Source organism: Carettochelys insculpta, chromosome 20 (genome assembly GCF_033958435.1).
Source record: "Carettochelys insculpta isolate YL-2023 chromosome 20, ASM3395843v1, whole genome shotgun sequence".
Classification (NCBI taxonomy): domain Eukaryota; kingdom Metazoa; phylum Chordata; order Testudines; family Carettochelyidae; genus Carettochelys; species Carettochelys insculpta.
Window position 1 is genome coordinate 26,125,087 of NC_134156.1, and position 22,430 is coordinate 26,147,516.

Sequence of the window (22,430 nt, forward strand, 5' to 3'; positions counted from 1 at the left end):
CTTTGAACGGGCTAGCCCCACAATCTCCCATTCCCCACAGGAGGCCTCACCCCCAGGCTGTGGGGCTGGCCGGGTTCCTGGGCCCCCAGCCGGGAGTGCTGGAGAAAAGGGCTGCCCCCTCCGGGCAGGAGCGGTCCGTGCAGAGGGCGCTGAGATCCGCTGCCCCAGGCTAACCGCTGCGGGGGCTGCTCCCCTCCTGCCAGCGCCTCGGGACTTGGGTGGGAGCGGGCTCGGCCCAGCCCCGCCCCGCGCTGCGGTCTGGGGATGCCGAGATGGGAGGGGAGACCTGGGGTCCCGGGGGCTCTGCCCAGCCTGGGGCCTCTGCTGCTCAGCCGGGCTCTCCCACCTGCGGGCTGGAGCAGGGGCGGTGGAGAGCGGGAGGGCTCCGGCAGCCGGTCCCCGCCCCTCGGGCCCTCCCCCTGCGCCGCAGCTCGGGAAAAGTTTCGGTGGAGCTCAGAGCCAGGCGGGCGGACCTGGCTGCAGCCCGCACCCGGAGCGCCCCTGGCAGATGCGCCCTGGAGCCGCACCTCACGAGGTATCGCTCGCCTTGGGGCTGGGGCCCTCTGGGGATACTGGGCTGCGCCCGGCGGAGGTCGCGGGGGCGGAGGAGCACGGGGTGGGGGGATGTCACTGCGCTGCGCTCTCCCCAGGGGCGCACGGGGGGTGTCACTGCGCTGCGCTCTCCCCAGGGGCGCACGGGGGGTTTCACTGCGCTGCGCTCTCCCCAGGGGCGCACGGGGGGGTCGCTGCGCTGCGCTCTCCCCAGGGGCACACGGGGGGGGGGAGTCACTGCGCTGCGCTCTCCCCAGGGGCGCACGGGGGGTGTCACTGCGCTGCGCTCTCCCCAGGGGCACACGGGGGGGGAGTCACTGCGCTGCGCTCTCCCCAGGGGCGCACGGGGGTCACTGCGCTGCGCTCTCCCCAGGGGCGCACGGGGGGGGAGTCACTGCGCTGCGCTCTCCCCAGGGGCGCACGGGGGGTCGCTGCGCTGCGCTCTCCCCAGGGGCGCACGGGGGGGTCACTGAGCTGCGCTCTCCCCAGGGGCGCACGGGGGGTCGCTGCGCTGCGCTCTCCCCAGGGGCGCACGGGGGTCGCTGCGCTGCGCTCTCCCCAGGGGCGCACGGGGGGTCACTGCGCTGCGCTCTCCCCAGGGGCGCACGGGGGGTCACTGCGCTGCGCTCTCCCCAGGGGCGCACGGGGGTCGCTGCGCTGCGCTCTCCCCAGGGGCGCACGGGGGGTCACTGCGCTGCGCTCTCCCCAGGGGCGCACGGGGGTCGCTGCGCTGCGCCTTCCCCGTTTTAGTGCCGGTCTGGGCTCTGGGGCGTCGCTGTCCCGGTTCTCGGGGTGATCTGTCTCCCCCGGCCGGGGCCGCCCCCGCTCTGCTCCCAGGGTTAGGAGCCGGTGACGCGGCGGGGGCGGCCCAGCTGTACCTGGGGACTCCCTGCCTGGCGGGCTCTGGCGCCCCTCCCCGCAGCGTCCGGGCCGCCGCTCCCGCAGGGCAGGCTCCAGGCCCGACCTGCTCATGGGCGACGCAGCCCCGGCAGGCCGGTGAGGAGGGGAGCTCGGGCGCTGGGGAGGGGTTAGCTAGTGGCCAGCAGCAGCAGGAGTGGCAGGAAAGCCGCAGGCTCTGGCTGTCTGGGCAGAGGCAGGGGGCCTCCCTCTTCCCATGTGCGGCCTGAGCCTGGCCTCAGCACAGGTCCCTGCCGCTCGGGTGAACCCTGGCCCTGCTGCTGGGCCAGCGGGAGCCTGGCTGGCTTTGGAGGCTGATCCTTGAGACACCCCCCGGGGCACTGGGCCGGCCTGCCCTGCCAGTGCCCCCCCCGCAGCTGGGCGGCTCTGCGCCAGAGCAGTCAGCCCCTGGCCACAGGACCTGGCTGCTCTCCAGTCCTGTCATGCGAGTGGCCCCCGTGCCACCACCTGCAGACTGCCCAGCCCAGCACCCCCTGCCTGTCTCTGGAGTTGCCGAACCCCAGCAAAAGCTTGAGTCCAATTAGCGCTAATGGCAGCCACTGGCTGTGCTCAGCAGGGCCAGGGAGCGGCAGCGGAAGTGTTTGTGCCCAGAGCTTTGGCTCCTGCCCCAGATTCCTCTGGGGCCCCATGGCTGCTCCCTGACCTCTCACCCTGGTAACTGTTGGGCTGCCAGGCTCAGAGCAGTGGCCCAAATATCGCTCCCCTGTGAGACTGGGAACAGCAGGGCTGTGCCACTTCCTGGGGTTAATAACCAGGCCAGGGGGCCAGCTGACCTGGCACTAGCAGGGCTGGAGGAGGAAGGAGATGCAGGCAGGGCCCCTGCCTGTCTGCTGGCCATGCTCAGAGCCTCCAGGCAGCCAGAATGGAGCAGAACCTGGCTCCCTGCACCCACAGCCTGTGCCCATCGGTGGCGGGGGGAAGGGACAGGACTTGACCCCTGTGAAAACAGGCTGTGCAGCACGCCGGAGAGATGCTGCCGGGGCTGGACAGTGCTGTTCTGATGTAGGCTTGGGGCTCCAGGAGCTGAGAAGGCAAGGGAGTGGAGGTGCACCTCACCAGGCGCCCTGGGTGGGAGAAGGGTTTCCTCCTGGTGCCAGCCAGCTGGCAGTTTAGACTCTGGGTTGTTTAGCCTGGCAGGGGTTCGTCAGCCTGCTGCCTAAGCTGTCTTGAATCTTCTTCCTGAGCTCTGTCACACCCCAGTGCCCTGCAGCACTGAGGGCTACCAGTTAACGCTGCCTTGTGTGATGCCTCCCAAGCCACCCTGCGCTTTGATGCTGAGCCTGTCGAGGTAGCAAAGCATCTCAGCTGGGTTGGGCGGCTCTGTGGACCCTGCCTGTGGTGCTCCTGGAGCCCAGACACGGTGCAGTGGACGTTCTCCCTGGGTCTGGAGAGCCTTGGTGGTGGAACTGGGCAGCTCTCCATGAGCACCACTGTGCTTTAGTATTATGGGGTGGTGTGAATGGCAGCAGCTCCCTGCAGAGCCCTCAGCCTCTCCTTCCTGTGGAGCCAGTTCATCTCCCCAGCCCCGCCCCCACCTGGGCTGGTCACAGGGTCACTGTCTCCCCCTGGGCTGGGAGCCAGGCCAATGCTTTGTTGATCTGTCCTGCTTGCTCACCCCTGCTCAGGCCGGCCTGCGCCCCATCCCCTTTCAGCCCAGCCACACATCACTCAGGCGGCATCCTGCAGGGATGGCCGGCCTGTTCCCCTGGCTGGACAGCTGGGACTTGGTCGTGCACTGAGCAGCTGAACCTGCAATCCTGTTGCAGAGCTTCCCAGCCCATGGCTTTGCCACTGCCATGCCATGGGAGCAGCCTATGCAGGGCCCCACCCACAGGAGGCAAGTGACCAATCAGCGTGTGCCCTGTGCTTGCGTGCAGCTCTGGGGGAATGCTGGTGTGGACAGCCCCACCCAGGAGACCTTGGTGTCCCACGGAGTGGGGAGCTGCCCAGGGGCGGTGACACCAGCCTGGGGGAACCGTGCCAGCTGCGGAGCCGGTGGAAGCTCCTGCGTTGCCCTTACAGGGGATCCAACCTGGCAGGTCACCCCTGGCCCTGCATGTGGAGGTCCCAGGCATTGTCCTTGTGGGCCCACAGCAGCACCCCAGCGCATGCCCTTTGTGACTCTTCAGAACTGGGCTGTGTCAACAGCATGTTTGCAGAGGGTTTGTTTGAACAGGCCGTGGGTGTGTGACCTTGCTGGCCAGGCAGCTGCATGCAGCTGGGGAGGGGAGATCACCTTTGCTCTCGTGGGTCCTGACACATCACTTCCTGAGCAAGGGGCTTCTTCAGAGCAGAGCTGGAGCTGGCGGCAGGAGGGCACAGGCAGGGCTTTGGCTTACTGTTGCCCTTACACAGCCTCCTTTAGCCAGTGCTGGGGCTGGGTAGCTGCTTGTGTGCAGCCTGGGCCCGTCCTGCCCAGTGCATGTGCTTGGCTATTCTCACCCAGGGTCAGCTGCAGCATTTCCAATTCCTGCTGCTTTGGCTGGGTATCTGCAGTCTCCCCATGGTCGTGCTGGTGCTGCCCCAGCCATGAGCCCTGTCAGCTCCTCCCCGCTAAACCTCGCATGGCCCAGTCCTTTCGACAGGCTGGGCTCTGGGGCCTCCGGAGAAGAAATAGACGGAGCTGGGAGGACACAAAACATGGATTAAGAAATCCATACAAGCCTGTAACCAGCAAACTTCAGGCAGCAGAGCCAGGGTGGGAGCAGGCAGCCCTCGAGTCCTGCCTCCAGACAGGCTGCACTGCGCCTTGTGGGGCTCAGGCCCAGGCTGGCAGAGGAGTGCTCTGGCCTGGGTCCCAGAAGCCACATAACAGCCTCTACCTGCTGCGCCCCATTGCTCACTACTCTCAGCCTGTTGGCTCCTCTGCCACGCCTGCAAAGGCCCAGCTCACCAAAAGCCCCGCATCCGCAGAACCAGTGAGGAGCTGTGTGCGGTAGCAAGCATCAGGAGCAGACTTACCATTAAACACGCTGGTGGCACATGGCGCCCAAAAAAGGGCGGGGGGCCCAAAATGTGGCAGCACAGCAGGGCTCAGGCAGGCTGGCCGGTGCCCCACACAGCTCCCAGGAGCTGCCAGCTGTTGGCTCCTGGAAGTGGCCAGCAAGTCCCTGACACCTCTTGGGGTGGGTGTCTCCATGTGTTGCCCCTGCCCTGAGCACCAGCTCCACAGCTCCCATTGGCTGGGAATGGCAGCCAATGGGAGTAGCGGGAGTGGTATCTGTGGTAGCAGCGTCCAGAAGCGTGCGTCAGTGCCTTTGGGAGCTGTGCTGCCCGAGGTGAGGGTGGGACATGTCCCCATTAGTCCCCATGGCTATGGGACTGGCCCAGAGCCACCAAAGCTGTGACAGGTCCCCCACCGTCCAGCCAGTGTCTTCAGCCAGGGCAGATGCCCTCCCTGTGAGCAGGAGTTGGGTGGTGGATCTGAGCCCTCCGGGTCCCCACGGAGCCCTCTCAAATGCCACCAACCTGGCGGTATTGGACAGAGCGGATGCTGACCCCCCCCGCCCCGCATCCCTCCCAGGACATGCACAAGGCACTGCTGAGAACTGTGACATTGTAACTGCTCTCTGCCCTTTCCGACCGCTGCCCCCGGGGTCTCAGCACCTCTGCAGCAGGAGCAGCTCCAGCAGAGCGCTCCGTCCCCCGGCTCTGCAGAGCTCCCTGGCGCTCAGACCCACACAGTTCTCCTCCACCCCCTCCCTGCCCTTTCCGACCGCTGCCCCCGGGGTCTCAGCACCTCTGCAGCAGGAGCAGCTCCAGCAGAGCGCTCCGTCCCCCGGCTCTGCAGAGCTCCCTGGCGCTCAGACCCACGCAGTTCTTCTCCACCCCCTCCCTGCCCTTTCCTACCGCCACCCCCGGGGTCTCAGCACCTCTGCAGCAGGAGCAGCTCCAGCAGAGCGCTCCGTCCCCCGGCTCTGCAGAGCTCCCTGGTGCTCAGACCCACGCAGTTCTTCTCCACCCCCTCCCTGACCCAAGCCTCTTGGCTGGCTGGTGCCCTCAGGCAATGGATGGGTCCTGCCGGGGGTCTGGGCTGCGTGAAGGAGCCCACGGACGTCTGGTTGCTGCTCAGACACTGCCAGCTCTCGAGCCTGAGGCTCAGAGCAGAAGGATGGGGACCTCTGGGGCTGCCCCACCCTGTGGCTGCCAGTACCAGGTTTGCAAGTCTGGTAGCCCCTGTACCTGTGGTATTGGGCTCCTGGCAGTGGAAGGGGCAAGGGCAGCTGGCTGGGGGCGTCCTCCTTGGCGGAGCCCCGTTGGCTGCTGGGGGTGGTTAACGGCATGTCCCCAGAGGCCCAGTGGGCAAGGTAGCGAGGCAGAGGCAGCCAGGGTCTCAGTGGAGGCCAGCGAATGAGCACAGCGCGTCTGTGTGTACTGTACACGGCTTTCTGCTTCTCCCCCCCAAGAGAGCACCGGCCGCCTGTGTCCTGCCACACAGCCGGCACGTGGCCAGGCTCACCAGGGAACACGCCTGTGTGGCTGCATGGTCGCAGCAGGGGGGCCGCCCAGCCCCTCCCCATGCTGCCCTGCCCCCTCCCACAGGAGCTGGCGGCACTACACCCCCCCCACCGCCATGGCGCTGCACTCACGCAGAGCCTGAGCCCTCCTCCACAAAGCCTCCCCCAGGAGCTGAGCAGAGCCCCAGCGGGCACCTCTGCCCCAGGCCCCAGCATGGACAGCACCGTGTGCCTGGGCCCTGCTGGGGCTGCACGCAGCCCCTTGCTGAGCAGCTGACCTGCCAGACTGTGGGGTCCTGCCGGGACTGCCGCGCTGAGTGGTCTGGGGCCAGCGTGTCAGCTTCTTCCTGCCAGCACAGGGTCCTGGGGGGACAGGCCACCACACCTGTGTGCAGAGCTGTGGCTGAGCTGCTGGGCATGGCCAGGGGTCTGTAGAGCACTGGGGGAGGGATCTGGGAGCTGCACAGACCTAGCTCCTGTTACTCCTGCCCCCTGTGCTGCTGCCGAGGTCCACCATTGCCCGCTCTTTCCCTGCCTACCCGCACCCCAGCGGCATGGCTGCTCCCTTCCGCCCTGCTGAGGTAAGGCGAGCCGAGCCTGCGGCCCCTGCACATCCCCAGGCGAGCACCCTCCCAGCGCTGCTGCAGCTGTAGGGCTGAGCACTTGCCCCACGCTTGCTGGCTGCTTCCTGCAGATGTCCCCATCAGCTTCCACCTTCCCCCTTGCAGTGCTCAGGTGTGGCTTGCTGGTTTGTGCGTGGGTCTACCCAGCCCAGGGTTGTGAGTTTGGTCCTTAGGAAGGCTGTTTAGAGACCGGTAGCAAACAAATTAAAAAAAAAAATTGCTGGAGCCAGAGCTCCTGTAAGAGCAGCACAATGGGCCTGATGGTCTCTGACAGGCCCAGCCAGCTCCACAGCCTTTTTCTTTTGTTTTTGCTCTGGGCCCAGGGGATGAGGCTCAGCCACTCCAGTTACTAGGGTAGCAGGTCCATGGGGAGCTGCCAGCAGCCCCTCTATCGGTGTCTTGGGGCGAGCGCTGGGCCAGGGTCTGCCTGGCGCACCCGGGGCAGCAGGAGAGGAGCAGCCATTGCCCAGGCAGAGCAGGGAGCCTGGCAGCCTGCCGCTGGGCTGGCTGAGCTGGGTGCATCTCTCTGGGGACTGAGTCAGCCAGCTCCAGCGCCCTGCCTCAGCTGCGGCAAAGGCCATGGCAGGAGGAGGCAGACAGAACGTGTGCCTGGGAGCTGCACTGTATTTTCGAGCCTTGAGCCGTGGGTCCCTGCACCCTGGGGTGGGTGAGCTGCAAAGCTGGCTGTGCTAGCGGAGGGGCCATGCTGGGCGCTTGGATGCCCGACAGCGCCGTCCTGGCTGCTGGGCTGGTGACACTGTGTGGGCCTTAATCCTGAGCTCTGCTGGGGCTGGGCTGGTGGGGTGGGGCCAGAGCGGAAGCTGAAAGGCGAGAGCCATCTGCAGGGGCCTGTGCCATGGGAACATTGTCTTGCCAGCTGGTCTCCTGTCCTGGGGCTCTAAACATGGAGAGCGCCTGAGCATTCAGCCCGTCTCCAGGCAAGGTCTGGGGTGCCCAGCCCTGACTCAGGAACAGCAGCTGCGTCTGCAGCTCCCAGGGGCTGGGGACGGAACAGGCAATTTTCCCAGGGATAAAAATAGGAGAGTGAGCGGGGAGAACCTGGGAGAGTCCCTGGGCCTGGCTGGCACAGACCTCTCTCCCCACACGGCAGGACAGGACTTAATAGGGCTGGGGGGCTGGGAGCACGGCCCTCCCTCCCCATGTGGCAGGACAGGTCTGAATGGGTCAGTGGGGCTGGGGGCACAGCTCTCCCCACGCAGCAGGACAGGTCTGAATGCGTCTGTGGGGCTGGGAGCATGGCCCTCCCTCCCCATGCGGCAGGACAGGTCTGAATGGGTCAGTGGGGCTGGGAGCACGGCCCTCCCTCCCCACACAGCAGGACAGGTCTGAATGCGGCTGTGGGGCTGGGGGCACAGCTCTCCCTCCCCACACAGCAGGACAGGTCTGAATGGGTCAGTGGGGCTGGGGGCATGGCCCTCCCTCCCACATGGCAGGAGGGGTCTGAATGGGGCTGTGGGCTGGGGGCACGGCTCTCCCTCCCCAACATGGCAGGAGGGGTCTGAATGGGTCAGTGGGGCTGGGGGCACGGTCCTCCCTCCCCACACGGCAGGACAGGACTGAATGCGGCTGTGGGGCTGGGGGCATGGCCCTCCCTCCCCACATGGCAGGAGGGGTCTGAATGGGGCTGTGGGGCACAGCCCTCCCTCCCCACAGGGCAGGACGGGTGTGAATGGGGATGGGGCTGAGGGCAGGGGGCTCTGAGAATGGAGGCGCCAGACCAGCCATTGTCACTTCAGGGAGGTGCCCAGGCTGGCGACAGAGGGTGCAGGACTGCAGGTCGCCTGGCTGGTGAGATGGTTTGGAGGAGATCTCCCTTGCCCCGGGGCTTCGTCAGCGAGCACGGCCAGCACCTCGCGCCAATGGCGACGGACCCGCTTCGCTGTTGGAAGGACCAGCCTGGTGCCGGCTAGGGGCGCACGGCAGCTTCTGATGGGCGGGGAGCCCCTTGACTGCGCTGGCCCTCGCGCTGGGGCTGTGTGGGGCGCTCCAGAGGGTGGGTGTGCTGCTCGTGATGGAGAACTCCTGCCCCGTAGCCAGAGCCCACCAGACCGTCCAGAGCCCTGGCAAGGCCTGGCTGGGCTGCAGGCGGTTCGGGGCTGGGCTGTGCTATAGGTTTCTGCGGGCGGGACTGTTCAGGGCCCTGCGGGCTGTGCTGTGCTATGGGCGTTTGGGGCTGGGCTGTGCAGGGCTTGGGTACAGGTTGTTCTGGGCCCACGTTGGGCTCTGGGCTGGTGGGGGCTGGGCTGTGCTACAGATTGTCGATGGCTGGGCTGGAGCCCAGGACAGGCGCAGCGAGATCGTGGGCTTGGCAGGGACACAGCCTGTGTCTGCGGCACTGGGCTGGGAGGGTGCAAGGCGGAGGCACCGTCCCCTGTGGATTCACCCAGCCCCAGCATCCTGGCTGTTAATCATTAATGGTGGCGGGGGGCAGCGCACAGCTCCCTGTGCGGCTGGGCTCCGTAAACAAGCAGGCAGCAATGGCGGGTGGGTGCTCCTCGCTCACGCCCTGCCCTGGCCCAGGAGGGGCAGCTCCCTGCCAGAGGAAGCACAGAGCTGCAGGCAGAGGCCCCGCGGGTGCCATGGCGCACAGAGCTCAGCGCCTGGGCACCCTACTGGGGCTGCACACACAGCAGCGCCCGCTGGCCCCACAGCTCCCCGGCGTGGCGCTGGCACCACCTGTGCGGGAGGGGCAGTCATGTCGCCCACCAGCGGGAATGTGGCAGGAGGGGAGCAGGCTCCGGCTAACACGGAGAAGCAGTGCAGAGCCTCCCTGGCCCCAGCCATGGTGAGCAAGGCAGGTGCAGGCACTGCGCTGTGGAGGGAAACCGCCCAGGCCAGCCCTACGCGCGCCAAGAAGCCGCTGGGCGCACAAGGGGACCGCCAAGCCCCCGCCAGCCAGGCCCATCAGGGAGGGAGGCTGAAGCCTGGATGCTGCAAGGCCCAGAACCCAGCGGTGCTGGCTGCTGGTGCTGAACTAGCTGTCCCCACAGCGAGCAATGGAGCCAGGTCCCTCCCACCCACCTGGCCCTGCCAGGGGCCAAGCACCCTCTGCTCCCCAGGCCCGGCAACACAGCTGGGCTTGCTGAGAGCTCAGCAAGGCTACGTCTACACGTGAAGCCAACATCGAAATAGCTTATTTCGATGTAGCAACATCGAAATAGGCTATTTCGATGAATAACGTCTACACGTCCTCCAGGGCTGGCAACTTCGACGTTGCGCGGCACCACATCGAAATAGGCGCTGCAAGGAAACATCTACACGCCAAAGTAGCACACATCGAAATAGGGATGCCAGGCACAGCTGCAGACAAGGTCACAGGGCGGACTCAACAGCCAGCCGCTCCCTTAAAGGGCCCCTCCCAGACACAGTTGCACTAAACAGCACAAGATCCACAGAGCTGACAACTGGTTGCAGACCCTGTGCCTGCAGCATGGATCCCCAGCTGCCGCAGCAGCAGCCAGAAGCCCTGGGCTAAGGGCTGCTGCCCACGGTGACCATAGAGCCCCGCAGGGGCTGGAGAGAGAGCATCTCTCAACCCCCCAGCTGATGGCCGCCATGGAGGACCCACCAATTTCGATGTTGCGGGACGCAGATCGTCTACACGGTCTCTACGTCGACGTTGAACGTCGAAGTAGGGCGCTATTCCGATCCCCTCATGAGGTTAGCGACTTCGACGTCTCGCTGCCTAACGTCGAAGTTAACTTCGAAATAGCGCCCGACACGTGTAGCCGCAACGGGCGCTATTTCGAAGTTAGTGCCGCTGCTTCGAAGTAGCGTGCACGTGTAGACGCAGCTCAAGAGCTGTGCCTTCTGCACCAGATCCTGCCAGCACTGTGCTCAGACAGCAGCCACCCACTGCCATAGCATGGCCCTTCCCTGCCTGAGCACAGCCTGCCCACTGGGCCCCTGGCAGTCAGCCCCTGCCCCACTGCAGAGTGCCCCACACATGCTGCCTTCGTCTCGCGCAGGGCTTCCTGTGAGCCAAGCCAGGCGCAGGGAGAGTAACTGGCCCCCGACGTGCTGCAAGGAAGCGGGTTGCTCCCAGCTCTTCCCCATGTGGGTTTGCAGCCCTGGAGAGGGATGTCCCAACGGCACCTCCTCAGCCTCCTGCTGTCGCTGGTCTTCTATTGCCAGGTAAGGGCAAGGCCAGCCCAGCCTCTGCCCCTGGCGCTGAGCCCACCTGCTCAGGTCCGGGGGGCTGCTGGCCCTGCCTTGACTGGGATGTCTCCAGTGTTCTCTGCAAGCTGCACTTGGGTGGCTGCCCAGGAGCGGGTCACATGCTGCACCGCTGATCGGCAGAGGGCCCCCACCTGGCAGCATGTGTTCCTGCTGGTGGCACATCGGCATGCGCCATGGTGCACATGAATGTATTCTGCACATGGATGGAAAAAGTTAGAGCGCACATGGCTGGCTCTGCCGTGCCCAGCCCCTGCTGGGAAGGGGGCAGAGTGGCTCAGGCTGAGCAGTGACAGGGAAATCCCTGGGCTCTGGGGGTCTGCCCCCATTTTTTGGCTCTGGGGGGGACGGCTGTCTGATTGCTGATGGGCCATCCACTGTCACCCCACAGGGTCCCTCAGCCCAGATCATGGATTTCCTCTTTGAGAGCTGGACTGCGTACAGAGAGGAGTGTTACCACAACATGAGCCTGCAGCCCCCGCCCACAGGTGAGAGCCACACGCCCAGGGAGCACGCACAGTGCCTACCCCACCCCAGCCTGGCGGTGCCTCCCGCCCACTCCACAACACTGGCAAATGGACCCAGCGCCTGCCCCAGCCCGGCAGTGCCACCCGCCCACTCCACAACACTGGCAAATGGACCCAGCGCCTGCCCCAGCCCGGCAGTGCCACCCGCCCACTCCACAACACTGAGAAATGGACCCAGCGCCTGCCCCAGCCTGGCAGTGCCTCCCGCCCACTCCACAACACTGGCAAATGGACCCAGCACCTGCCCCAGCCCGGCAGTGCCTCCCGCCCACTCCACAACACTGAGAAATGGACCCAGCGCCTGCCCCAGCCTGGCGGTGCCTCCCGCCCACTCCACAACACTGGCAAATGGACCCAGCACCTGCCCCAGCCCGGCAGTGCCTCCCGCCCACTCCACAACACTGGCAAATGGACCCAGCGCCTGCCCCAGCCCGGCAGTGCCACCCGCCCTCTGCACAACACTGGGAAATGGACCCAGCACCTGCCCCAGCCCAGCAGTGCCACCCGCCCTCTGCACAACACTGGGAAATGGACCCAGCACCTGCCCCAGCCCGGCAGTGCCTCCCGCCCACTCCACAACACTGGCAAATGGACCCAGCGCCTGCCCCAGCCCAGCAGTGCCACCCGCCCTCTCCACAACACTGGGGAAATGGACCCAGCACCTGCCCCAGCCCAGCAGTGCCACCCACCCTCTGCACAACACTGGGGAATGGACCCAGCGCCTGCCCCAGCCTGGCAGTGCCACCCGCCCTCTGCACAACACTGCAGAATGGACCCAGCGCCTGCCCCAGCCTGGCAGTGCCACCCGCCCACTCCACAGCACTGGGGAATGGACCCAGCGCCTGCCCCAGCCCGGCAGTGCCACCCGCCCACTCCACAGCACTGGGGAATGGACCCAGCGCCTGCCCCAGCCCGGCAGTGCCACCCGCCCACTCCACAACACTGGGGAATGGACCCAGCGCCTGCCCCAGCCCGGCAGTGCCACCCGCCCACTCCACAACACTGGGGAATGGACCCAGCGCCTGCCCCAGCCCGGCAGTGCCCCCTGCCTTACACCACGTCAGGGAGCCCAGCGCCTGCCCCAGCCTGGCCGCACCAGGGCTCCTGCTGGGGAGCACAGGGACAGGATGGCTCCTTTCCCTTGCACAGCTGGAGCCCTGGGGAGAAGGACCCAGGGCTTCCTGCGCAGTCGGAGGATTCGCTGCGGTGGGGTCCGGCCCTGCGCACTGCACAGCCCTCAGGAGCACCCCTGGCAGGAGACAAGCAGTATGGCCAGGAGGGGGGATGCAGGACAATTTTGAGGGCTCATGGGAAAGCGAGGAGGCAATGCCGGGGCTCATGGGGCAACGCTGAAGGCGCACGGGGCATTGAGGGTTACATGTGTAACTGTAGACAAGGACTGATGCCACCCACTCTCCTCCCAGTGCCCAAGTGGCCCCTAACCCAGGGGCATCACTGCAGAGAGCTGGCGGCCAGGGGCTGACAGAAGGTCAGTGACCCACTTCAGGGCCTCTCTTCTCCCTGCAGAGCTGGTCTGTAACCGAACTTTTGACAAGTTCTCCTGCTGGCCCGACACGCTGCCTAACACCACTGTCAGCGTCTCCTGCCCCTGGTTCCTCCCCTGGCACAGGAAAGGTAACCGCCTGGGGCTGCTGCAGCTCGGCAGGGCTGGGGCTGGAGACCCACTGGCGCCTCTACCTGCCTTGGCAGCTTGCAGCGCCAGGCTCCATGGGAGGGCCCCATGCTGGCAGAAGGCAGGGATGGGGCAGGGGGGAGCCGCGATGCTCACTACCTGACCTGCGGGGCAGGAGTCCCTGGCTCTTGGAGGTGCCAGCCATGCAGGAGGGGCCTGTCAGGGCTGAGCTCCCAGGTGTGTGGGGCATGAGGGTGCAGCCACTGCAGGGGAGTGCGCTGGGTTGGCATGAGCACATCAGGTGGTGCCGGGATGGCGGGGGGGTCTCTAACCTGCTGGTTACCCATGCCCCCACTCTGCCCCCACAGTGAAGCACCGCTACGTCCTCAAGAGATGCGGGCCAGATGGGGAGTGGGTGAAGCGCCCCAATGGGCAGCCCTGGCGGGACAGCGCGCAGTGCGAGGTAGATGCAGAAGACCTCGAAGCCCAGGTCAGTGGGGGCAGCAAGGGGGCCCTGGAGTGAGTCTCAGCCACACAGCAGCTGAGTTTGGGCTGGCCCAGCCTGGGGACCAGGCCTTTGTCACCCTGCCAGGCTCTGTCGCAGCCAGCCCACAAACAGGCAGGCCAGCCCCGCTCAGCAGCTCTCTCCCTTTCTAGGATAAAGTCGCCAAAACCTACAGCAGCTTCAAGGTGATGTACACGGTGGGCTACTCGGTGTCTCTGGGCACCCTGCTGCTGGCCCTGGCCGTCCTGCTGGCCTTCAGGTAGGGGCGGAAGCAATGGGGTGAGGAGTGGGGCAGCTGGGCTGGGGGAGTCAGCTGGGCACTGACCAGAGCTCCTGCTTTCGGCAGCAAACTGCACTGCATGCGGAATTACATCCACATGAACCTCTTCGCCTCCTTCGTCCTCAAGGCCGTCTCAGTGCTGGTGATCGACGCCCTGCTCAAAACACGCTACAACCAGAAGATCGACGCCTACAGCGTGGGAGTCTGGCTCAGCGACGAGGTGAGCCCCACGGCCCTGCCAGGAGCTGGGGAGTCCGGCACCCTGTTGAGCCCTGCTGACTCCCACCCCTCCCTCAGGCCATGGCCGGCTGTCGCGCAGCCACCGTCTTCATGCAGTACGGCATCGTGGCCAACTACTGCTGGCTGCTGGTGGAGGGGATCTACCTGCACAACCTGCTGGTGCTCGCCGTCTTCTCCGAGCGCAGCCACTTCGCGCTCTACCTCTGCATCGGCTGGGGTGAGCACCGAGCCCAGGGTGGGGGCCGGCCATGGCGCAGAGCCTGGGCACTGGGGTGGCGGGGGGTCAGCCATGGGACAGGGCTAGGGTATGGGCGGGGGGGCATGTGTCAGATACATCACTGCAGCTGGGCATGGGGGCCGGGGGCGGGGGTGGTCAGCCATGCGACAGTGCCTGTCCTGAGGACTAAAGGCCACACTAGACGGAGGGTGGGGGGGGAGGGGGCGGGGGGGGGTGCATTGGCTGGGCGGGCGGGGGGAAACGAGGTGGGTGTGAGGGGATGGGGTGGGCATAGTGGCTGTGGGAGGGCGTAAGCGCGGGGGGGGTACAGTGGCTGTGGGACGGGGTGGGGGGCTGCAGTGGCTGGGGGGGGCGGGGGGCGCAGTGGCTGTGAGAGGGAGCAGGGTGGGCGTGAGGGGATGGGGTGAGCGCAGTGGCTGTGGGAGGGGGTGAGCGTGTTGGGGCGGGGGGCACAGTGGCTGTGGGACAGGGTGGGGGGGCTGCAGTGGCTGGGAGGGGCGGGGTGGGTGCAGTGACTGTGGGAAGGGACGGGGTGGGCATGAGGGGGCAGGGTGGACGCAGTGGCTGTGGGAGGAGACGGGGTGGGTGTGAGGGGATGGGGTGGGCACAGTGGCTGTGGGAGGGGGTGAGCATGAGGGGGGCGGGGGGGGCACAGTGGCTGTGGGGATGGGGTGGGGGAGCTGCAGTGACTGGGGGTGGGGGGGGGTGCAGTGGCTGTGGTAGGGGACGGGGTGGGCGTGAGGGGATGGGAGGTGCAGTGGCTGTGGGAGGGATGGGGTGAGGGTGGGGTGGGCGCAGTGGCTGTGGTAGGGGACGGGGTGGGCGTGAGGGGATGGGGGTGGGCGCAGTGGCTGTGGGAGGGATGGGGTGAGGGTGGGGTGGGCGCAGTGGCTGTGGGAGGAGACGGGGTGGGCGTGAGGGGATGGGGTGGGCGCAGTGGCTGTGGGAGGGGACGGAGTGAGGGTGGGGTGGGTGCAGTGGCTGTGGGAGGGGAACGGGGTGGGCGTGAGGGGATGGGGTGGGCACAGTGGCTGTGGGAGGAGACGGGGTGGGCGTGAGGGGATGGGGTGGGCGCAGTGGCTGTGGGAGGGGACGGAGTGAGGGTGGGGTGGGCGCAGTGGCTGTGGGAGGGGAACGGGGTGGGCGTGAGGGGATGGGGTGGGCGCAGTGGCTGTGGGAGGAGACGGGGTGGGCGTGAGGGGATGGGGTGGGCGCAGTGGCTGTGGGAGGGGACGGAGTGAGGGTGGGGTGGGTGCAGTGGCTGTGGGAGGGGACGGGGTGGGCATGAGGGGATGGGGTGGGCGCAGTGGCTGTGGGAGGGGACAGGGTGAGGGTGGGGTGGGCGCAGTGGCCGGTTTCAGCCCCAGGATATGCACCTGGAGCCCCCGTCTCGCCCTGTGACTCCCCCGCCCCCCCCCCAGGGAATGAGGCTGGGATGTCTCACCTGTTTCTCTCTCCCTCCTCCCCAGGAGCCCCCATCCTCTTCCTCACGCCCTGGGTGGTGGTGAGGTTTTTGTACGAGAATGTTCAGTAAGTAGTGGTGCACCATGGGCGTGGCGCTGGAGGGTGGTGGGCACACAGTGTGCACGTGAAAGGGGGTGTGGGCACGCGTGATACGCCAGCAAGGCACCTGGATGTACAGTGAGCGTACAAGAGGTGGGCACGGTCATGCAACGTGTGCTGGGCGGGAGCAGGCCCATGGCATGTGGATGCCAGGGGTGAGGGCAGGAAAGGGGGGTGTCTCTGAGGGGCAGGCATTTGCCAGCTGCACTTGTGAGGTGTGCGAGGCATGGGCAGCCTCGTGTGTGAGGTGTGGCTGTGCACTGGGTGTGAGTGTGAGGGGGGACATGGGCTGGCTGTGATGCAGGGTGTGGGTGGCGTGGCTGAGGTGTGGGTGTGCACAGGCTGTGTGTGCAAGGTAAGGGGATGAGTTGGGCGTGCATGGAAGAGGCGGGCGTGCGCAGACTTCACACGCGAGGTGTGGGTGTGCACAGGCTGTGTGTGCAAGGTAAGGGGATGAGTTGGGCATGCATGGAAGAGGCGGGCGTGCGCAGACTTCACACGCGAGGTGTGGGTGTGCACAGGCTGTGTGTGCAAGGTAAGGGGATGAGTTGGGCGTGCATGGAAGAGGCGTGCGTGCGCAGACTTCACACGCGAGGTGTGGGTGTGCACAGGCTGTGTGTGCAAGGTAAGGGGATGAGTTGGGCGTGCATGGAAGAGGCGGGCGTGCGCAGACTTCACACACGAGGTGTGGGTTCATGCAGGCTGCACATGAGAGTGCGGTGCACGGGGTGCGTTGGTGTGGGCAGGCCCAATGGCAGAGGCTGAGGAGCTTCTGTGTCCTGGACTCCAGGGGGTCACACAATGAGCACGAGCATCTGACCTGATGATCCCCCCGGGGCCGTCAGACCCCCTGCCAGGCTCTGGCTAGGGACTGGGCTGAGCCCGTACGTGGGGGCTGGTTGGCCCCCAGCCTCTCCTGCAGGCTTTGAACCTGGGAGGTTCCTGCTAGGTCTGACCTGCCTGGGGTGGCACCTGTCGCTCTGGGCAAGGGGCACCTCTCCTGGCAGGAGTTCGGGGGAGCCTGGCCCTGGTGCACACGGCCTTGTCCCTTGTGCTACCTGGATTCAGGGCGCTCTCTGCCTGGAGCCTTGGCCCAGCTCGGGCTGGGCTGGGCTGGGCTGGGCTGAGCCGCCTGCTGGGGCATGGGGAACACTGACACAGATGTGCCACTTCCCTGGCCCCCCCTCGCTCTGCCCTCCCAGGTGCTGGAGCACCAACAACAACATGGGCTTCTGGTGGATCCTTCGCTTCCCTGTGTTCCTGGCCATCCTGGTAAGCCCCAGCTGGCTCCCACCGTCGTTCCCCTTCTCCACACTGGGGGCCTCCCCTTGCCCCGGCCGCCTGGCACAGGGACCCCTGCATACCCTCTCTGTGCCCTGGGCACCCCTTCCACCTGCCGCTCCAGCCCTAGCCCCCCCCAGCCTCCTGCCCAGGCTTGCCCCAGGCACACACCCACTCGCCCTCATCCGCCCTGGCCACCCACAGGTCACAGCTCTGTGTCTGCACCTCCTTTACCTGCCACTTGCTGAGCTGCCGGCCTTTCCCGCTTTGCTGTGTGCCACGTCCTGTCTTCCCAGGGCAGTGTGTTTCCCAGATTCACCTGACTCCAGGAGTTGGGGCTTTCAGCAAACCACCAAATACTGGGAGAGCTGGCAACACGGGGTTCCCCTGTGTGGCACCACCCACTGCCCAGGCAGAGCCCCAGCTGGGGCACGGTCCCTTTCATCCCGTAACGGCTGCCTGGGCTGCCCAGGGTGGGCATGGTCACCTCTCATTGACACTTGGTGGGGGGGCTGGGCCCATCAGCCCCACGAGGGCTCCTTGGCTGGGGAGGGGACCCTGGGCCTTGGCCCTTGTCTTCCTCTCACCTGATTTATCTCTGCCTTTCAGATCAATTTCTTCATTTTCATCCGCATCATCCAGATCCTGGTTTCCAAGCTCCGTGCCCACCAGATGCGCTACACCGACTACAAGTTCCGGTGTGTGCCAGGGTCTGGCCCAGCTCCTGCCCTCACAGTGTAGCGAGGCTGCTGCCCACTGTCCTGTGCCCCGGGTTCCATGCCCTGTTGTGCAAGGGGACGCTCTGTGCCCATGGGCCCCTCCGCCTGCTGCATGGGCCTGGTGCACATCTCACTGTGGGGCCCCGTGTTGGCAGCACGTGGGGCAGGCGCAAGGGGCTGTGGCTGTCACTGATTGGTCGTCTCCCCCAGGCTTGCAAAGTCCACGCTGACGCTCATCCCACTGCTGGGCATCCACGAGGTGGTGTTTGCCTTCGTCACGGACGAGCACGCCCAGGGCACCCTGCGCTACGTCAAGCTCTTCTTTGACCTCTTCCTGAGCTCCTTCCAGGTGAGTGGGCCTGGTCCTGGCACAGGGCGCCCTTGAGAGCTCACTGTGTGCCAGGGCGGGGACCGGGGGGGCCTGGCACACAGCGCCCTTGGGAACTCACTGTGTGCTGGAGCGGGGACCGGGGGGTGGACCCTGGCACAGGGTGCCCTCAGGATCTCAATGTGTGCTGGGGTGGGGACCAGGGGGGCCTGGCGCACAGCGCCCTCGAGAACTCACTGTGCGCCAGGGCAGGGGGCGGGGCCTAGTGCAGGGCACCCTCGAGAACTCACTGTGCGGCAGGGCGGGGACCAAGGGGCCTGGGCCTTTCCCCCTCACGCCATCTCATCTCGCTTCTTTAGGGAATGCTGGTGGCCATTCTGTACTGCTTTGTCAACAAGGAGGTGAGTGTGAGCGCTCAGGCCTGGCACAGTCTGTCCATGACTGCACCCCCAGAGCCTTTGCCTGGGTTCAGCAGTGCGCACCTGGCAGGGCGGACTCTGCTGCCCTCTGGGCCCCTCTGGCTTGCAGGCCTCAGGGGTTCTCTGGCTGTGGCAGCTGCCTGCTGTGTGGATGTGGGACAGCTCAGCCAGGCTCACGTGGTAGGGCTTTGGCAGGTGCAAGCAGAGCTGTTGAAGAAGTGGCAGCGCTGGAAGCTGGGGAAGGACCTGGAGGAGGAGTACAAGCATACGTACAGCCAGACCCCCAATGCCCGCCCTGGAAGCAGCAGTACCTGTGAGAAGCACAGGCTGGTGGGCAGCGGGACCAATGGGCTGGGGCAGAGCCAGCCCACCAGTACTCACTACCTCGAAAAGACAGGCTGCAGCGCCAGCAAGCAGCACCAGTGCTATGCGTTCCCCGAAACAGCCTCCAGCAACGTCTGAGCCCACCCGCCATGCAGGCAGGGGCCAGGCCCTGGGCTTGGCAGGACACGATGCAAGAGCTTCCCTACCCCTTCCTGGGCACGCTGGGGTGTGAGGCGGCTGGGCGGTGCCCTGCTGCCCATGTCCATCCGTTGGCGGACACTTGCTGGTGTCTGTGCACACGGCCTGCATCCCTGCGTGAGGCCATGCAGGCAACGTGTCCTGTGCCAGGCTGGCGGGGCGCAGGGCGCCTGGGTCTGGCTGTAGGGACAGTGTCCATTGCGCTGCCTGCTGGCCTGGCTGCCCTCCGTCCCGTGCGCGAGGTTAATGCTGCGCTCTAGTAGCTGTGTGACGAGGCAGGGTCTGTGGGCGGCACAGCATGGCCGCGGGCGCAGAGCCTCACCCCAGTAAAACCTGCAGTGTCTTGCAGCAGTGAGGGGTGCAGTCACCTGCCTGGGAACGGAGGCTGAGGGGCTGGGACCCCTGCTCAACTCCAGCCTGCCCTGCCTCTCCCTGGACTTGCTGGCCTGGGGCTGGGATAGGAGCCCTACAGCAAGGTGGGTCTTGAGCTGGGGCACTGGCACAGGCTCGCGTAGACAGAGGCTGGTTTGGGCCTGCAAGTCTCTCCTGCCCCTGCTAGTCCAGCAGCTAATGGGCTCTGTGGCTCTCAGCACGAGGAGCTTCAGTTCAGTCTTCTCTCGCCAGCGCCTCACCCCACTGTGCTCTCCTGTGCCTGGACCAGGCCACGGCCTGCTGAGACTGGGCCACACTAACTCCCTCAAGTGGGCCTCAGACCCACTGTCCGCCGCCCCCAAACACACACACGCACAGAGTGCCTGGGCCTGGGAGAAGATGCGTACAACCCAGCTGCTGAGACCCCATTTCAACCCCGAGGGAGGGAGTGGGGCGCTGCTCTGGGGCACACCCTTCCCTGCAGCCATGGGGCTCTGAGGCCAGCCCCGGCCAGAGAGCAGGCCCAGGGATGGGGTGTGCCCACCCGACCCTCACTGGGCTTTTCCGCTCACCACCCTGGATGGTGACTCCTGCCTGCAGCAGCCAGCTGGGCCAGGTGCAGGGCCCTCCCTGTTATGCTTGGAAGAGGCACCCATGATCCTTCTCAGGGGAAAAGGCAACACGCTGCAGGTACTGCGAATGCCATAGAAAAGCAGTTAGCAGAGGCTTGCTCACACACGCACACCCCCATCTTGCTAGTTAACGGTACAGCTCCCAGGCTGGTGCTCACTTTCCATTAGTTGGCCAAGCTAATGAAATACGAAGCTGGATCAGGCCCAGGTTCCTTCCAGCCCGGGCTGAGAGCCCAGTGGAAGTAGCAGACGAGCCCAAAGTCTCTGACAGGGCAGCCCCCTTCCGAGAGCTGTTTTCTTGCACTGGGATCAGCGGGTTTTGCGTTTGTGTCACAAATTTTTCTCAAGTTTCTTAACGTTTCCTGAAGATGTTCTCATTCTGTCTCACCAATTGGCCCATCCTGCTGCTCCTCGTGGATGCCTGCCTGCGTCCTTCTCCAGAGCTGTCAGTGTGCCCACGGCTCACCTTTGAACGAGGCACTGCAGCCATCCCTCAGTCCTGGTCCCTTCCTAGCCCAGCTGCTGAAAAGCTGGCTGGCGTGCAGTCCCCTCCCACACACGAGCAGCTTTCAGTAGCATACAGCCAACAGCAGCGTTCAGGCGAGTTAGTTCTAACACACGCTCATTGTGCCCTTTTGCACTATTTATCAAGTCTGAGCTTGACATCCGCGCCAGGTAAAGTGACGACTGGCACCATTCGCCTAAATGACATTAGCCTAAATCAGCTAGACCTAAACAGACGTTTATACTACGATCCTGGTGGGTCAGGCTGCCACATTGCTGTCAGCACTGGGCCCTTCGCTAGGGCCTAGGCCTGGCTGCCACACATCCTCCAGCTCCCTGCACTGGCCTGGCCTGGCCTGAGCCTCCCCACCTGCCCTTGGCAGAGGCCAGGTGGACAAAAGCCCCCTGCCCTGGGAGCCCCTCAGAGGCAGCAGCTAGAGCAGCAGCTGCAGAGCACTGGTCTAAGTGAAGCATCAACTGCATTGGCCCAGGCAGTCCTGCACCTGGAAGAGGCAGCCACCCGAGGGGGCAGGGGCTGGGGCCTGTGCTGGCCGGCAGCCCAAGAGGTGAGCTGCCTGCTGGCTGGGCCCCCAGGCTGGCTTGGCCAAAGGCAAAAACACCAGCTGCCAGCACTTGGCGTGGAGCCTTGCAGGGCCAGCACCCGTGCTGTGGAGTGTGCCGCCCCACCCAGCGCCCATAGCCCTAGGCCTGCGCACACATCACAGCCATTCCACAGGCAGCCACGCACATGCTGGCTCAGCCTAGAACGCCCCCCCACCCCCGTCGCTCCTAAGGTGCTTTGGCACCGCACGTGAGCGCTAAGCTAGCGAAAGGGGCGGCTTTGGGACCGGAACAGTCGCCTTGGGATTAGTCCACTGCCTGCCTGGGAGCAAGCAGTGCCCTGTGCGCAGCCTGGCTGCCCTCCCGGGCACGTGTGGCCAGTGGCAGGACTCCTGGGTTCTGGTCCCAGCCCTCTCAGCGGCCAGGATTGACCTGGCAGCAAAGCGGCATCCCAAGGGTTACAGATACAGGGAGCAGAGTGGGGCTCACAGCGCGGGCTCTGCACAGAGCTATTGCTTACAGCCTGTGGGGCTCAGGTTCCCGCTTATGGCTTAGGGACATTCCTAACGCATTTAAGGAGCATTTCCTGCTGCAAAGTGGCCCTAATCGCCTGAACAGGGAAGGAGCCAAAACTGCAGCTGGGCTTATTGGTGTAAGTAATTTTAACAGTAGCTCCCCTGCCAGTGCTCCCCCGGAGGGCTAGGGAAGGCGCTCCTGGCCATCAGCCCAGCACCACTGTGTGCCCTGCTTGGCCCCAGTGCCATGGCAGCCTTGGCCCACTGGTGAGCCAGCTGCCCAGTGCACCTTTAAGCCTGCCCCTGCAGCTGGCCAGCCTGCTGTGCCAGCGCTGGCTGAGCACATGGGAACCAGCGGCCTGAGTGACCGTAAACAGCCTCACACGACAAACAACGCTCTGTGCCGTGTCGAGGGCGCCAGGCCTGACTGACGTGCTGTTTACATCTCCACCAACTCATGCTCCTCTGGGCTGTGTGGCTCCCACTGTGTCACAATCCCCCTGAGCCTTGGCGCCAGCCTCGGCCCAGCCTTTCAGTGCAACCCATTACAGCACTGCCTTTGGGCCCTGCCCCTGTCCCAGAACTCTCTGTCACCCCCCTCCTACATGGCAACCTGCCCCGAGCCCCCTGGCCCACAGCTCTCCATCACCCCTGCCCTACATGGCACCCCGCCCTGTGCTGCAAGGCTCACAATTTATGCTCTGCCTTGTACAGCTGGGGGAGGGGGCCCTGCCTCAGGCAAGGCTTCTGGGAACTGGGCCTGGCGTTACTCCCCCCAGCGCTGGCCGCAGAGGCCATGGCTATACTGCTGCCATTTGCCAGGCCCAAGCCCAGCTGGTGCTGA

At 65.6% G+C, this 22,430-nt stretch overlaps 1 protein-coding gene across 1 annotated transcript; it reads left to right on the forward strand.

The window, feature by feature from the left end:
* The first annotated feature begins 462 nt into the window (after positions 1 to 462).
* On the forward strand, positions 463 to 20,360 carry GCGR (glucagon receptor). The gene is made up of 14 exons (XM_075014506.1): positions 463 to 535; positions 10,540 to 10,705; positions 11,139 to 11,235; positions 12,802 to 12,909; positions 13,276 to 13,397; positions 13,565 to 13,671; positions 13,759 to 13,912; positions 13,990 to 14,149; positions 15,640 to 15,700; positions 16,936 to 17,005; positions 17,624 to 17,712; positions 17,944 to 18,082; positions 18,421 to 18,462; positions 18,676 to 20,360. Exons 2-14 carry the CDS (start codon positions 10,652 to 10,654, stop codon positions 18,940 to 18,942), a joined length of 1,470 nt encoding a protein of 489 aa, XP_074870607.1. The 5' UTR covers positions 463 to 535; positions 10,540 to 10,651; the 3' UTR covers positions 18,943 to 20,360.
* The last annotated feature ends 2,070 nt before the right edge of the window (positions 20,361 to 22,430 follow it).